The sequence below is a fragment of the Lithobates pipiens genome, unplaced genomic scaffold (assembly GCF_037356315.1).
Source record: "Lithobates pipiens isolate NorthernLeopardFrog02 unplaced genomic scaffold, aLitPip1_a1.2 Scaffold_16, whole genome shotgun sequence".
NCBI lineage: Eukaryota > Metazoa > Chordata > Amphibia > Anura > Ranidae > Lithobates > Lithobates pipiens.
Window position 1 is genome coordinate 456810130 of NW_027507748.1, and position 15981 is coordinate 456826110.

A 15981-nucleotide genomic window follows, 5' to 3' on the forward strand; every position below is an offset into this window, starting at 1 on the left:
AGACCCAATAAGATCCTTCATTTACCTCAATATAGCGGCAGATGTAAACAGACTTGTGACCTACCTCCAATTCAATCCGGTATAAACAAAACAAAAGGCGATCCGTCCGCTTGGGTGGATTGGAATGCCCATAGAGTAGAGCAGGTGGTGTACATGACTGCTCTGCATATGCAGAGTGGACACAGATCTGTCATGAGTCTGCTCCGCTCAATGTGGCCTGTGACCAATTACCAACTCACTAAAGTGACCCTCGCTCTTCAAAAGGATGGGCACCCCTGTCTTAGGCCCTAATAATCCCAAGAGAATGCACTCCTGTAATGAGCTGGCCAAATATTTGCTGGATTTCAAGTTCCCAGCTATCCCAAGAGGCAACTGTGAGGATCAGTAACATCACTTGTGCCTCCCAAAAGCACCAGAAGCAAAGATTAAGGTATATTTTATCTCTTTTTTTTTCTATGTTATTTGCAAAACAAAAGAATACATGGTTTGTAGTGAAATCAGCCCTTTTTTTAAAGTTTATAAGTGCCCAGTTTATTCTAAAAAAAACATGTCTAGTATAACACTGTATAAGGAAGACTGCCCAAGTAACCATTTGAGCTGAGATATATTAGTACCTGGGAAAGGGTCAACCAGAAATGTCTACTTAGTTTTATAAGCACCATGTCTAAGCACTTTACCTAGAAATCTTTCCATCTTGTAGCAATTAGTTATTGAATCTGTGTAGAAATACAGTCTTGCATTTACTCTGAAATTCTGAACAATCCTTGAAAGTGTTTAAACTAAACTGTATGCTTGCAGATACAAACACTCTGTGTGAGTTTCCTTCTGTGTTAACATAAAAGACCTATAAAAATAATTTATATGACCAACTCAGAACTTTTCTAATCTCTTGGGGAACTGATCAGTGGCGTTCATCATACAAAAATCAGCCAGCTAACTTAAATATATTCCAGCAAGTGGGTCTGATCTTTCCATTTAGAACACTAAAGTAGGAAAATACTGGGTGTGATCTACTACTATCACCACTGGGCAGCAATGGAGGCTGATCGTGGTACTCTGATAACTTGCTTGTGGACATGGCAGGAATCGCCAGATAAAACTTCATCTATCCCCACCCTATATTTTCTACTGCATATAATAGGGCTTATTCATTATTTCTCAATCAATCAAAATACCATTGTAACTTGTCAAATAGCAATCTTTCAGGAATCTGCAACATAGATTTTAGATTAAATTCTGTAATGCATAGCCAAGAATACAATGAGGTATGCAAGAAACAGTAGCCATGAATATCTACCAGAAGAGGTACCTTACCAGAACATGCTTGATGAGAGCTTTTCCTCCAGCCCCTCCTGGGCAGTGAGCGGCGCACAGAAGACAACACATTGTGAAGGACTTGAGTGACTCTGGGAGATGATCTACTACCATGACCCTCGTGCCTTTCTCTTAATCTGTGCAACGACATAAGTGTTCCTGGGATTACAATGTCATGCTAGTATAAACTGCTTTTGGAAGAATTTATGAACTCCACGATGCAAACAAAAGAAAAGGCTTTAAAACGACCAGTTCCAATGAAATATCAAAAGTCAATTCATCTAGCGTAAACCACGAGGAGGATGCTTTAACATTCCAACTGAATGAAACAAGGTATTGTTTTCTTTCCAACAGCAAAAATGAAAAAGAACTAAACAAAAAATTGATTATGCTGAACTTCCAATACTGCCACTACTAATCCATTTTCCACTTAAGTTAAATGGCTGAACATTTCTTCCTTCTTTGTGTACTTAACATACTCTTCGGGTACAAGGTGACCCGCTTTGGTTTCCAAATCAGAAATATCTTACAAAGGGCCGGTACCCACTGTGGATACAGGAAAATCATTCAGAAAGTAACCGAATATCTCACAGATCTTCTGCAAACCGCACAAGCCACCGTTCACCTCCTATCACTAGAGGTCATGGACTGTGCATCCGACGCCAATTCACAAAATCAGATCAATAACCTGGCCAAACATTACGACACGGGCATGCTCTTTCCCGAAACAGACAGATGGTCCTGTTTAAGTCTCTGAAGAGTGAAATGCTGCTGTAAAGTTAAAGCCCGAGATGTTTTTTTGCAAGACACCGCACTGTGCAAGGTCTGGAGGAGGGAGAATAGTGTAAAAGAAATTCCCAAGGAACTTCAAGAAAACAGCTATGCCTGGAAGGAAGGGAGGGAAATGATTCTCTGCCTTTAGAGATCACAGGGATGGCTGAAGCTTTTTCTGCCCTGGTTTGTTTAGAGAAAAAAAAAAAAAAAGACAAAGGGGAAAACAATGTTTCTAATTTATTTGGCAAAGACTGCACTGTCCATTGTTATGTTTAGACATGCCTAGCCCAGTAAGGGGTTTGATTGCAATCACTATATTCTACACTTACAGCAAGAGTATAAACTAGCCAGGCAGCGAACAGGTCTTTACTGAGGACACCTGCATAATCCCAACGGATGCCATTGCAAATGATACTTATTTCCTAGGTGACAGAGTTACAGAAATAGAACTGTTTATCACATTAGCAGAGCACAGGAGAAAAAGAATGCTTTCCATATGCCTCAGTCTTCTAAAGGTTTGTTGAATGGACATGGAAAACAAATTTATGTCGCTCACTTAATAAAGAAAATTTGTTTTATTCAGACGTGATAAAGAGAACATGCAGGACCCCAACAGAAACCAATCACATTTCATTTTGGTCAGTTGTTAAAGTGTTACTAAACCCACAACAGTAAAATCAGTCTGCATATGCAGTCAAGAATGCTTGTTATACTCACTGTGAAACCTAAGGGGTTAATCCTCCACAATGTATACAATGGCTGTTTGATCCTGTATTTTCTGATCCTCCCCTTCTTCCACCGTCCCCAATCTATCTCCTGACACGACAGAGCCTTTGGAGTCACTCTGCACATGCTCAGTTTAGTGTGTATTGCTAGAGAATTTTGTTTTTCCTTAGAGTGGATGTGATCAGCACAGGGCTAATCAACAGTGTTCAGACAGAGGGTCAGGGGTCCTGCAGCCTCATAGGACAGTCACAGGAGAATGAAAGCTCTTCATCCTACAAGCTTTAACCAGAAACTGATAGAAGTCACAAAACTGCTATATACTGCTGATGACAAAAGGTATTTAGCAGTTTATGTTTACCAATATAATTGCATTTCCATGTTCTGTGTACTGTGGGAAACCAGATATAGTGAATGCAGGGTCCTGGGTTTGGTAACACTTTAAGATGAGATATCTGATAGGTTTCTATGGGTTACTGCACTTTGGACTGCTTTACTGGAAAAGCCCAAATGCACATTAACACACAGTTAACAAAATGCAGCTTTCAGAAATTAAACGTATTAGGGCCAGTTCACACTGCTGCAAATTCTATTGCGAATTTGAGGCGTTGCGATCGCTCAAATTTGCAAGTCATTTAAATAACATAGTTTTCCATTAGTGCCATTCACATCAATGCGTTGCGAATCTAAGCTACAAAAAGGGTCCTGTGCGAGTTTGATCTGTGTGCGATATGAATTGAGCTCCATAGACTGCAACTGAACTCGTAATGAAAACGCAATTGTACATTCACATCACTGCGATATTCATGTTTTTTTTTTGCTTCCCCCTCTTACTCCTCCCATCCATTCCTCACCACAGCCCCTCCTTTCCCCCTCACTACCTCACTTCCTGTTTTTGTCCATGTGCTGTGCTGGTCAGTGGCAATATTTCATACCAACATGCCCAGCAGTCGCAGGAAGACTGGCGTTGAACATGAGAATCTGATAAGCCTGGTACAACAAATACAGTACCTCCGGGACAGCAGGGACCCACGACACAGATTCTGGAAAAAAGAACACAGGATGGCAATAGATTGTCAACATCCTGTTTCCGGAGTGGGACAGCCTGACACCTAATGTCTAGAAAGACCTGCGTAAGTATAACTGCCCCTCTGCACTCTGTTAGGGTATGGTTAATATTAGGGTTCAGATTAGGGTTAGGGTTAGTTTAGTTACAATTAGGGTTAGGGTTCAGATTAGGGTTAGAATTAGCTTGGTTACAATTAGTGTTAGGGTTAGGGTTCAGATTAGGGTTAGCTTGGTTACAGTTAGTGTTAGGGTTCAGATTAGGGTTAGGGTTAAATTAGGTGCAATAAGTGTTAGGCCGCGTACACACGCGAGTACTGTTCGCCCAACCTTGTCCGCTGAACAGTGTTTGGGCGGACAGTCCGCTCGTGTGTGGGCTTTCAGCGGACAGTTTCAGCGGACAGTTGGCCGAACAAGGTCTTACGGAAATTCCGAAAAACTGGTTTCAGCGGACTGTTCGCTCGTGTGTAGGCTTGTTCGGCCAACTAAGTCTCGCGCATGCTCAGAAAGGATTTCCACGTCGGAAGGTTGCATTGCAGTGTATAGGACGTCGTATTTTTCGTCCCGTCGTACGTGCCGTTCACGTCATCGCGCACGGTTTCAGCAAACTGTTCGTCCGTCGTGTGTGGCCATGTCCGTCCATGCTAAGTTTGAGCGGACTGTTCGCTCAAACTGTTGGACGGACAAAGTTGGGCCAACAGTCCGCGCGTGTGTACGCGGCCTTAGGGTTAGAGTTCCAGTTAGGGTTAGCGTTAGGGTTAGGGTTAAGGCAAGGGTTATGGTTCTGGTTAGGGATACAGTGGGAGGGAGGTAGGGTAAGGGATGGAGGGAGGGCAGAATGTAAGGGAGGGATGGAGGAATGGGGAGACAGAAGGAATTTTACTTACCTGCCCATTGACATACGAGTGTAGTTAAAAACATTTCTCATTATGTGCACGTAGATCATTATAGATGATCCAGAACTGGCCTCTCTCCTCCCTATTTGCAGTTACAGGGTGGACCCCGTATCTTCTTCTTGGCAGCATCATCCTTCTCAACCTGGCTTTTTTGCTTTTTTATCATGACTGTAGCAATAGCAGTTACTACTGCTGCCATAGCCAACAGGCATAAAAAACTCCACACACTCCACAAAAACCAGGAAGAGAACAGGAAAGTTATACAGCTCTTTTTACGTCAGCATAAACACTGGGTTCTATTGGCCGGACATAAAAAAATTGCGATCCCCTCCCAATTTGACAACCAATTTGCAATATTTGCTGTAGAATTGCAGTAGATTCGCCAGAATACAAAGAATGCTCAATGAAAATTTGCAACGCAATCAGATCAAATTTGCGCAAAATTTGCACCGCAACAGTGTGAACCAGCCCTCGGGGCCAATACAAGGGGTGCATATTCTTATTTAAGGGATCGTGAACACTGCCTTTTGATACGCAAGACAATGGCAAAAAATATCAAAAATAAAAAATATGTCATTAAGGGCTTATTCACACTGGTTCTCTGGCCCTTACGACATAAATGAGCGGTTTGTTTGTTATGGTGATAGACAAGCTGCAGGTTCTGATTATGATAGGTGTGGGTGAGTGGCTCCGAATGCACACAGTTTCTGTTTCGGGCCATACATTTGCACCCACATGCCTGTCAAATTGGGACCTGTGGCTGTGTTTGTACAGCTGCGGCTTCTCCATGGTGTAACATAGGCTGCCTGCACACAGCTACAGCCTCATTAAAAAAAAAAAAAACACAGATTCGCATTGTACAGGACACAACGCCAATGTGAATGAACCCCTAGACCTCATTCACACACACAGCTTTTTTTATTACCTCAATACAGTTTTATCTTTTAGATTTAGCAGCAATTGTATAAGTTATGTTGTGTTTGGGTCCACTAATGGATTTAGTGTATTTTTTATCAAAAACATATTTCTGATATTTTTTTTTTGGGGGGGGCAGTTAGATGGGCTGTACAGGGCCCTGGGATTTCTAACAGTGTCCCTGCAAAAGAGGTTACATTTTTTATTCTATGTGTATACTTTAAATAATCCAACACATATGGATGTACAGACCACATATGCATATTCACAATGAAACATAGGCCAGCTGCCAAGAGAAGGGGCTAGATTACGAAAAATGCAGCTAAACCTAAATACTTTTATTCTGTTTTCTGAGGTGACCCAGAAGGCCCTTTACAGACAGACATTCCACAGTACTGATGTCAGAAATACGTTTATACTTTGTTTTATAGATTTAGACACATGATGTTTTACTTTAATGCAATCCAGAGTACCAAGACTGAAAGCATTTTCTGTTGGGGGAAGAGTATATACACATATCTTTTACTCAACAGTTCCGAATAAACCCCTGCAATATAGCATGACTTTACTAAGAAATGAGGTTCACATAAAGCAGAACTAATGGTGAGGGTAACAAATAAGCTATTGCATCAACTTAAAGTTATATAATGGGGGTGTCTAAAACCCCATTGTTCATTGTGGCCCGCAACCAGTTACCGAACCACTAAAGTGGCCTTTTCTGTTCAAAAGTCTGAGCAACCCTCATTTAAAAAGGGAAAACTGTTATCCAGCTGCAGTATGACCGTTTTGTAAACCTGCAACAAAATATCACTCCATCCTTGCAGTGTAAGTTTCTTCTCCCGACTTTTGAAATTGGCGTCAAATGGGCTTGTAGTTCTTAGTGGAATTTACAGTGAGGTAAAAAAGTATTTTATCCCCTGCTGATTTTGTACCTTTGCCCACTGACAAAGAAATGATCAGTCTAGAATTTTAATAGTAGGTTTATTTTAACAGTAAGAGACAGAAAAGCAACAAAAATATCCAGAAAAACACATTTCAAAAAGTTTCAAATTGATTTGCATTTTAATGAGTAAAATAAGTAGGTGATCCCCTATCAGCAAGATTTCTGGCTCCCAGGTGTCTTCTTATACAGGTAAGGAGCTGAGATTAGGAGCACTCATTTAAAGGAATCTCAGTTTACCTGTTTAAAAGACACCTGTCTACCAAAGCAATCAGATTCCAATCGCTCCACCACGGCCAAGACCAAAGAGCTGTCCAAGGATGTCAGGGACAAGATTGTAAACCTACACAAAGCTGGAATGGGCTACAAGACCATTGCCAAGCAGCTTGGTGAGAGAGTGACAACAGTCAAACATGGAGGTGGAAACATTATGCTTTGGAGGTGTTTTTCTGCTAAGGGGACAGGTGTCAGAAACCATGAAATCAGGCTAAGACAGAAGTACAGTTAAATCACACTTGTTTAATAATAAAAGTAAAAAGAACAAACATAGTTAAAACATAGCCAAAGTTCAGTAACCAGAATGGATAGTCAGCCAAGCCAGAAGTCAGAGATCAGAGATCAATGTAGTGGAACAGCAAGCAGGATCTGGAGCCAGAAGGGATGTCAGCAAAGCAAGTCTTGAAAATGTTTACCGGAGATAGTTTCTGTGATGTCGATCAAGTCGAAGGCAGAGATCCTCTGGACTGGACGGCTTAAGTAGGCAGGACCGACCAGCAGGATATCATCAGCAACTGAGTAACTGTGGAGAGACAGGAGCTGGCAATTAGGCGACAGCTGAGCGGCCAGCTCAGAGAAGCAATCCCAGCCCTGACAACAGGTCAACTTCACCGCATCAAAGGAATGATGGAGGGGGCCATGTACCATCAAATCTTGGGTGAGAACCTCCTTTCCTCAGCCAGGGCATTGAAAATGGGTCACGGATAAGTATTCCAGCATAACAATGACCCAAAACACATAGCCAAGGCAACAAAGCAGTGGCTTAAGAAGAAGCACATTAAGGTCCTGGAGTGGCCTAGCCAGTCTGCAGACCTTAAAAGAGCAGTATCAGTTTGGGGCTTTTCCCTCCTTTAAACTTACCTAGGTAGATGCAGCATGGGTTAGATGCTGCATCTGTCCCCCGACGCCGCTGCACTGAGAACCGAGCTTTTGAAACATTGCCAATGGCTTGGTTTTCACAGCTCCCCGAGCAGAGAGCTGCTGAATGTCAATCAGCAGCCCTCTGCTCTGCTCCTCCATGCTCACAGCTTAGGCTGGCCTTCTCCTTTAATCCCATAGAAAATATGTGGAGGGAGCTGAAGGTTTCGAGTTACCAAATGTCAGCCTCGAAACCTTAATGACTTGGAGAGGATCTGCAAAGAGGATTGGGACAAAATCCCTCCTGAGATGTGTGCAAACCTGGTGGCCAACTATAAGAAACGTCCGAGCTCAGCGATTACCAACAAGGGTTTTGCCACCATGTACCAAGTCATGTTTTGTGAAGAGTGTAAATACTTATTTCACTTATTAAATTGCAAATCAATTTACAACTTTTTTGAAATGCGTTTTTCTGGAGATTTTTGTTGTAATTCTGTCTTTCACTGTTAAAATAAAACAACAAGTTTATAGACTTATTTCTTTGTTAGTGGGCAAATGTACGAAATCAGCAGTGGACCAGAATGCAGAATGCAGAGCCCGTGAACCCAGAAGGAAGACCAGGTGAAGATGGATCCCTTCAGCAGTGACATGGCACCACTGAAGGGATCCATTTCACAGATAATTCTGTCATAATGTGCTACTATGAGATGCACAATAGCACATTATGACATTGCCCTGCAGGGGGGACAGTTTTTTTTGTTTTGTTTTTTAAACATGGTTTACCTTCCGCTTTAACTACTTTAGGAGAGACAGTACCCTAGGACAGTCCCCTACCCCTTGCACATCATAGCCCACTCTTCTTCTAATAGTGTTTATTTACTCTTTGTGCTAGCCCAGTTCATCTGCCCCTCCCTTCACCTTACTACATGTCTTTTTATGTAGCTACCAAGGGGCAGCAAAAGGGAGTACTATAGAGCAACCTTTTTACCCCGGAGGAACCCTTGAAAGGATTCCTTGCTAAAACCAATTCATTGAGGGCCAGTGGGAAAATGTCCACTTACAGTGGTGGTCAGAATGCCACCATTAAGCTAACTACACACCCTACAATCTGTAAAATCTCCTCTAGATCTATGAGGAGGTATGTAGTGAAAGGATCTTTCTTGATGGACAAAGATTGACTGGATAGAATAGGTGGGTTCCTATATTTTATAGATTTAGCAAATCTAAAGTTGATTGTACAGGCTTACAGATAAAAGATTATTGGCATCATGCCTTCTTACTCTACCAAGTGGCATTAGCCACGGAATTATGCAGGTACCAACAAATAGGAGGTCAATTAGCCACAAATCAAGGAACTCCTAGCTGCATCTGGGGGAAGACTAACGAAGAATGTAAATCCAAAGCTGATCGCAGAGAGATCGTACATTCAGATTGTAACCTGTAAGGTGAGCCTTACAGATAAAATATTGTTAGTGTCATGCCTTCTTACTCTACCAAGTTGCATTAGCCCCAGAAATATGCAGGTACCAACAAATGAGGGGTCAATCAGTTTCAAATAAAGGAACTTATAGCAACTTCTGGAGGAACGCTAGGATTCCACAGAACCTTAATTAAAAATTACTGCTCTAGAATGTCACTTGAGTGGCAGCTGAGTCTGCTGGGGCTGCTTACATCACATTCAAGATGGTGGTGCCCAACAGCAGTCTCACAGCTTTTTGATGTCTACACAAGGGAGTATTTTACATAACATGCATAAAATATTTAAATGCACATTTAACCTAGTGGGAAGATTTTTGATGAAATGAATGGCCTGGTATCGATGTCGCTTTAGGTGCAGTCGGATTGTACCTGCATGGCTGACAAACCTCTGATGTCAGTCTAATGTCAGTCAGAATCTTGTCTTTTATGCCATGATTTAATAAATAATTAAACAGAATAACACTCATGTGAGCCAGGTCATTGTTCGACCCAGGACTACGGCCAAAAACTATGGGCAGTAATGTAAATAACTGATCTAATAAGCTGGCTGAGAGCCTTGTTTGATGTTTATACTGTATGGTCAGAGAGCATTGTCCACAGGTTTAGGCATTGCGCTAAAGGAAGTGCTTACAGACATTCCACTCTGTAGCTAATTAGAAGATGCTAAAGATCACTGCCACATGTGTGTTTAAAAGCCACATACAATATTTAAAAGGTCAGTCTACATTAAACCAATTATATAATTGTAATATATATTGGTGGGCTAAAGCACTAGCCATCAGACTCTTTCTTTCACAGATTACTCAAGGTGAGATTGAAACACACCAGCTGCTACAAGAATCTCATTCTTCCCTTCTAAGTTTTGTTTTAAACTATTAAGATCCAACTGCTTATCCTTCCCCCATCATCTCTCATTTTTCCCCTCGTCTTTCCCTATTTCTAGTTAGGTCTTTTCTTTACACATTGTTTCCAGAATTCTGAAAACTATATGCAGGGTGTTCTCTCTGTTCCCCCCAAAGGGGAAATGTGTTAGCTTGTCATTTTCAAAACTGTCAAACACTGTATTTTTTGCCTACCATAAAGAAAAGAATTTAAAAAGACCAAACTACTTTTGTGGCTATCCAGAACCAGAAACATTTTACTACAGATAGCGTCCATGTACTACGGATCAAAGGCTATGAAAGCAGGTTTATCGGCTTCTTCACACCTCTTCCAAATGCCACTTCCCCATTTAAGTGCCTCTGCATTAAAGTAGACTTATGAAAAAGAGCTTCTCTCTATGGAAAGAGGACCAATGTTGCTATATTGAGGGTAGTTATCCTGGCTAGAACTGGTGGAGGAGACACCTGCTGAAGGTCACCAGTGTAAAATTTGCCCAGAGCACATCTGAACAATCTGATATTGGGGGAACAACTAGATATCCTAGGTCCAATATATGTATATTTTCATAGGTTAAGTAGTCATATATAAAGGCTATATCTTAAATATAATAACTTAATTAAGCACTTGTAAGCTGTTTTTTAAGTGCTCTTTTTCATCCTCCAAAGCCCCCACATGGAGGAAGAGTCTGTTTTAGAAGTGAATGTGACACCTAGGTCTCCATTACCATTTTTGATTTTATGCATGTAGTGCCTTGACCTCTTGAAGAAGCAGATAGCGAAACAAGTTGAGAATACAGCCTTCTGCTATATACATGTGCGTGAAGTGGATCTGGCAATAAGCAATATATAACTTTATATATTGCGTACACGGGTATGGTATGCAGGTATGCCCACATTTAGAGGTGTTTGAGAAGCTAGATGGGATATATTTGCAAAATTTGTGGTCACTGACGGTTTACAGTTTAGCATAAATTGCATGGAAATATTTTAAATGGTTTCTAAAAAATATTTTTTTTGCATATGTAATAAAATACAATTGTATGATTTTAACACCTCTTATCCTGGGTAAAGGTCAAATGATCCTAGGATCGTCCCTCAGCCGGTGATCTGTGACCCGCTGTACCTGACAGACCAGTGTACCAGCCTGTGCACGGTACCATGTGATCGTTGTGAACACAATATAAATATCAACAACTACAGTACAGGCATACCCCACTTTTAAGTACACAATGGGGTTTATTTACTAAAGCTGGAAAGTGCAAAATCAGGCCCCCTTCTACATACAAACCAAGGAGCTTCCAGGTTTTATTACCAAAGCTTAGTTGAACAAGCTGGGGTCAGACGCTCATTAGTTTCTATGTAGAAGTGAGCCTGATTTTGCACTTCAGCTTTAGTAAATAAACCCCATTGTATACTTAAAAGTGGGGTATGCCTGTACAGTGTTTCTTTCATAATTACAGAATATCAATAACTTACAGCGTCGCCCGGAATAGTATTTGGGAAACAACTAAGCAAAATACTGTACTATAGTTTTGGATATTTATATTATTATTAGTATATGCTCTGTCATTGTTTTATGTTGTTTGCCTTTGTAGAAATAACCTTGTTGCCCCCCCTCCCCCCCCCCCCCTCGATGAAGATGGTGAAGGTCAATTGAAGCATGCTGGGGTATTCATTGGTAGAACGATGCTCACACCACATTCTCTTTCTGGATAAATCTCACAGGTTATATGTGCCTTTTTGTGATGGTTTTAATTTAAAATTCCAGAGTATTATTGCATATACAGTCTTCTTTTAAAGCATTGCATAAATAAAGTATATGTTATAATAGATGCTGTGTATTGCTTTAAAGTTCCATGGAAGAAATTTATAGTTATATGTGCCATTGCGGATGTGGCAACACTTTTGCTCCAGGGAGGCCCACCAGCATTTCTTTGTAATCACATATTCAGTAGATTTATTTTTTAAGCATTAAATAAGATTTGATGGTTGTATAACATTCTACAATCCACATACAGCACAAACTATACCAATGTTGTTCAAATAATGCCAGTTTTCAGGAGTTTATCTATCCTCTCCAAAACAAGCACTAAAGTGGAAAAAAAAACCTAATCCTAATTGTTCTTAAAAACATTCCCCACCCCTTCCTTCAACCTAACCTGCATACCCTGTAAAAAAAAAGATGTGTATACTTTTTTGAATTGGCTCTGGTCTGGTCATGTGATCCTGCAGCTCTGGCTCTCCTGTGTCAGAAAATGGCTGCTGCAGGGGAGATGAGGGAATACCAACAATGGCTGGGCCATGTGAGCTCATGGTGATAATACAGGTCCCGGAATTCACAGCCACTGTTGAGCGCTTCCTTGCGCAGAGGAGCCAGAGCTGCAGGATCATGTGACCAGACCAGCTTGGACTAAAAAAAAAGGTAAACATACAGATCTTTTTTTAATACACGGTATGGGGGGGGGGGATTTAGGAAGAGGGGGGGTGGGAACATTTTTATTATGAGTGTTTTTACACTTATTCTTCCACTTTAAAGAGATCCAGTCAGGTCTCTAAAGATTTAAAACGATCAGATTCCTGCAACAGAAGACAGTCTTCCTAAGATTCTTCACCATTTAACACTTCTGAGAGTGTCAGATGCCTGTGTCCCCTGCCATTCACCATTGTTCCCTCCTCTTAACCTTAGGGCATGGACGTGTCCTTCAGTTAAGTCAGAGGAAAGGACCAGCTAGCTGTGGGGGACATAGCCATGCAACACTCCCAGTAGCGTCAAATGCCGACAGGTCTTATGAATGCTGCAGCTTTAGAATTAAGGGAAGGTAGAAGAAAGGGTCTATGGAGAGGTGAGTGCTCTACTCTAGGGACCTGACAATTTTTATGGTTAAAGACCTGAAACTGAGAATAATAGATTGTTGAAGATGGATAAGAAAACATGGCCACATAAAAACCCCCCCAAAAAAATGAAACATAAATTTTGAAGAATACATCTTGCCCATATTGTGCTACAAACAGTTGGTAGGAAAATCAAATATTTAGCAGAGCTACAGGATGTAAACAATCTATTCGCAGCCTAGAATAATGAAACAAGTACGCACTTCCTCACCAATGGATACAGAGAAACTTCCTGTAGGTTATTCTGCAATCTCCCGATCAGGAAACAAGTTGCACTAGGTAGTCTGTTTGATGGTTACCTTTCCATGTCCCAGGAAACACAAGAACAGAACAGTTTACTTTTCTTTCATTTCCTCCGATTGTGGAAATAATCCTTGGTTAACATTCAATGTGCAAATACTGCAGGTATAAAATGCTTTAGATTTAGCTAACTGTGTTCTATTACTGACATAAGTGAGAAGAAGCTTGAATAAAGTCGCAGCCCCTAAGATACGAACATGCTATATGTACCAATCAGGTATAAATGGAGTCTATAGAAATGTACGATAATTGATTTAGTTTACACCGAATATCTGTATTACAACCAGCAAACAAATTACATAATGCCTTGTGTGTTACTCCCATTTTTAAAAAACATGCCTTTCAGACACTACCTTGTGTTTATGAAGCAAAACTATTTTACCTGCTTTGAAGGACTCAAAATGCAACAGACTAACGATTCAATATGCAGGACTATTTTATACTGGACTGCTACCAAGTACCTTAGTTTAACCAGTTAAGGACCGCCGCATGGAGATGTATGTCGGCACAATGGCACCGACAGGCTTGCCTTCCAGCGGGTGGTCGCACCTCATCCCACTGGCTGCGGTGGTCCGTTTCGCTTCAGGAGCGATCCGGGATGAGGGGATGGGCCTTGGTTTCTGGCCATCCCCTCGCGATCGCTCCTGGCGAATGAGAAGCTTCCCCCGCCTGTGTAGCGTAAACACAGGCAGGGAGGAAGTGATGTCACTCTCCTCGTGGCGGTCTTTTTGACCGGACGGCGAGGAGAGAAGACATCCAAGTAAGTGCACCAACAATCCACTGACACATAGGCACACTTTTCACCCCAGTCACCCCCCAATCGCCCCTCCCCCCCAGTCACAGTGTCACTGATTGCAGTGATCATTTATTTACTGATCACTGCATTTAGTGTCAGTTGTGACTGTAAAAAGTGTCAGGGCAGCTAGTGTTAGGCCCCTTTAGGTCCAGGGTAGCCCCCTACCCCCCCAATAAAGGTTTAACCCCTTGATTGCCCCCCGGGTAACCCTTTCACCCCCTTTTACCAGTGTCACTAAGCGATCGTTTTTCTGATCGCTGCATTAGTGTCACTGGTGCCGCTAGGAAGCTAGTTATTTTTTAGGTTCACCGCCAAGGTTTTTATAGTGTTAGGTACCCCCATATATAACCTAATAAAGGTTTTAACCCCCTGATTGCCCCTAGAGTTAACCCTTTCACCAATGATCACTGTGTAAGTGTCACTGGTGAAGCTAGTTAGACAGTTATTTAGTTATTTAGGTTCCCCGTCAGGTTTTTAGATAGCGTCAGGTACCCCCATATAACACCTAATAAAGGTTTTAACCCCCTGATTGCCCCTAGTTAACCCCTTCACCAGTGATCACCGTATAAGTGTTACGGGTGACGCTGGTTAGGTAGTTCGCTTTTTATAGCATCAGGGCACCCATCATTTATTACCCAATAAAGGTTTAACCCCCTGATCACCCGGTGGGTGATATCAATTAGGTTTTAGAGTCAGATAGGGTCTGCGTCGCCCCAGGCAGCGCTAGGTTAGTGCCAGTACCGCTAACAATCACGCGCAAAGCATAAACCTCCCTTAGTGGTATAGAATCTGAACAGATCAATATCTGATCTGATCAGATCTATACTAGCGTCCCCAGCAGTTTAGGGTTCCAAAAAACGCATTGTTAGCGAGATCAATCCAGATACCTGCTAGCACCTGCGTTTTGCCCCTCCGCCCAGCCCAGCCCACCCAAGTGCAGTATCGATCGATCACCGTCACTTACAAAACACAACACACATAACTGCAGCGTTCGCAGAGTCAGGCCTGATCCCTGCGATCGCTAACAGTTTTTTTTTGGTAGCGTTTTATACAGTCGCTGACAGCCTAGGTGCTTTTTTACCTGTGAGTCTCACTAGTGTACCCCTAAATTTAGAGCCCAAAATGGCAAAGCGAAGGTACACTAGTGAAGAGGCCTACACGTTTCTGAGCATGACAGATAGTGAAGAGGAAGTCACTGATCTGTCAGATTCAGGCTCAGAATACGATCCTGTAGAGGACAGCGGCTCCATGACAGATAGCTCTGACGACGAAGATGAGGTCCCTGCTAACGTCAGGTGTACCAGACCCCGATCTTCTGATGTTGTTGAGGTGCAAGAATCACAGGTCCCTCGTGTGGAGCAGAGAAGTACTAGAGCCGCTCATCCTTCTGGTGAACTGGCAAGCACCAGCGGCATAGTACACCCTGGACGTACATCCAGCACTGCAGTATCACATGGTGACGTGGCAAGTCCCATAAGTGCAGTTCAAGCTGGCGAGGTGGCAAGCACAAGTAGTGTCCCGCTGCCACCAAGAAGAAGACAAAGGCAGGCCCGTCTTTCCCATAGTGCCCTTCCTGCAGAATTCACCAATCCCGATTGGGTGCCCATCACTTCTGCAGCACCAGTACTTCCCCCATTCACTGGCCAACCCGGTATTCAGGTGTTGTGGACCAAACTAATTTATATGCTGGTCAACACATCACCGCTAATCCCCAGTTGCCTTCCCTTGCCAGAGATCGGAAACCAGTTCCGTTTTCCGAATTTAAGACCTTTCTGGGCCTTTCCCTCAACATGGGCACACACAAATTCATGAAGTTGCAGGCATATTGGTCCACGCATCCGACTGACCACATGCCCGTGTTCTCTAACTCCA

General features: G+C 42.3%; 1 protein-coding gene across 8 annotated transcripts in view; it reads right to left on the reverse strand.

The window, feature by feature from the left end:
- MCF2L (MCF.2 cell line derived transforming sequence like) overlaps nucleotides 1-15981 on the reverse strand; it is a 363789-nt gene that overhangs the window by 221668 nt on the left and 126140 nt on the right. Inside the window, exon 1 of one of the 8 annotated variants that reach the window (XM_077482864.1) lies at nucleotides 1315-2244. The exons of the other annotated variants lie outside the window; for them this stretch is intronic. Coding sequence (XP_077338990.1) covers nucleotides 1315-1465 — 151 coding nt within the window. The 5' untranslated portion in view covers nucleotides 1466-2244. Of the gene's footprint in view, nucleotides 1-1314; nucleotides 2245-15981 lie in introns of those variants that run through there. 8 annotated transcript variants of the gene reach the window in all.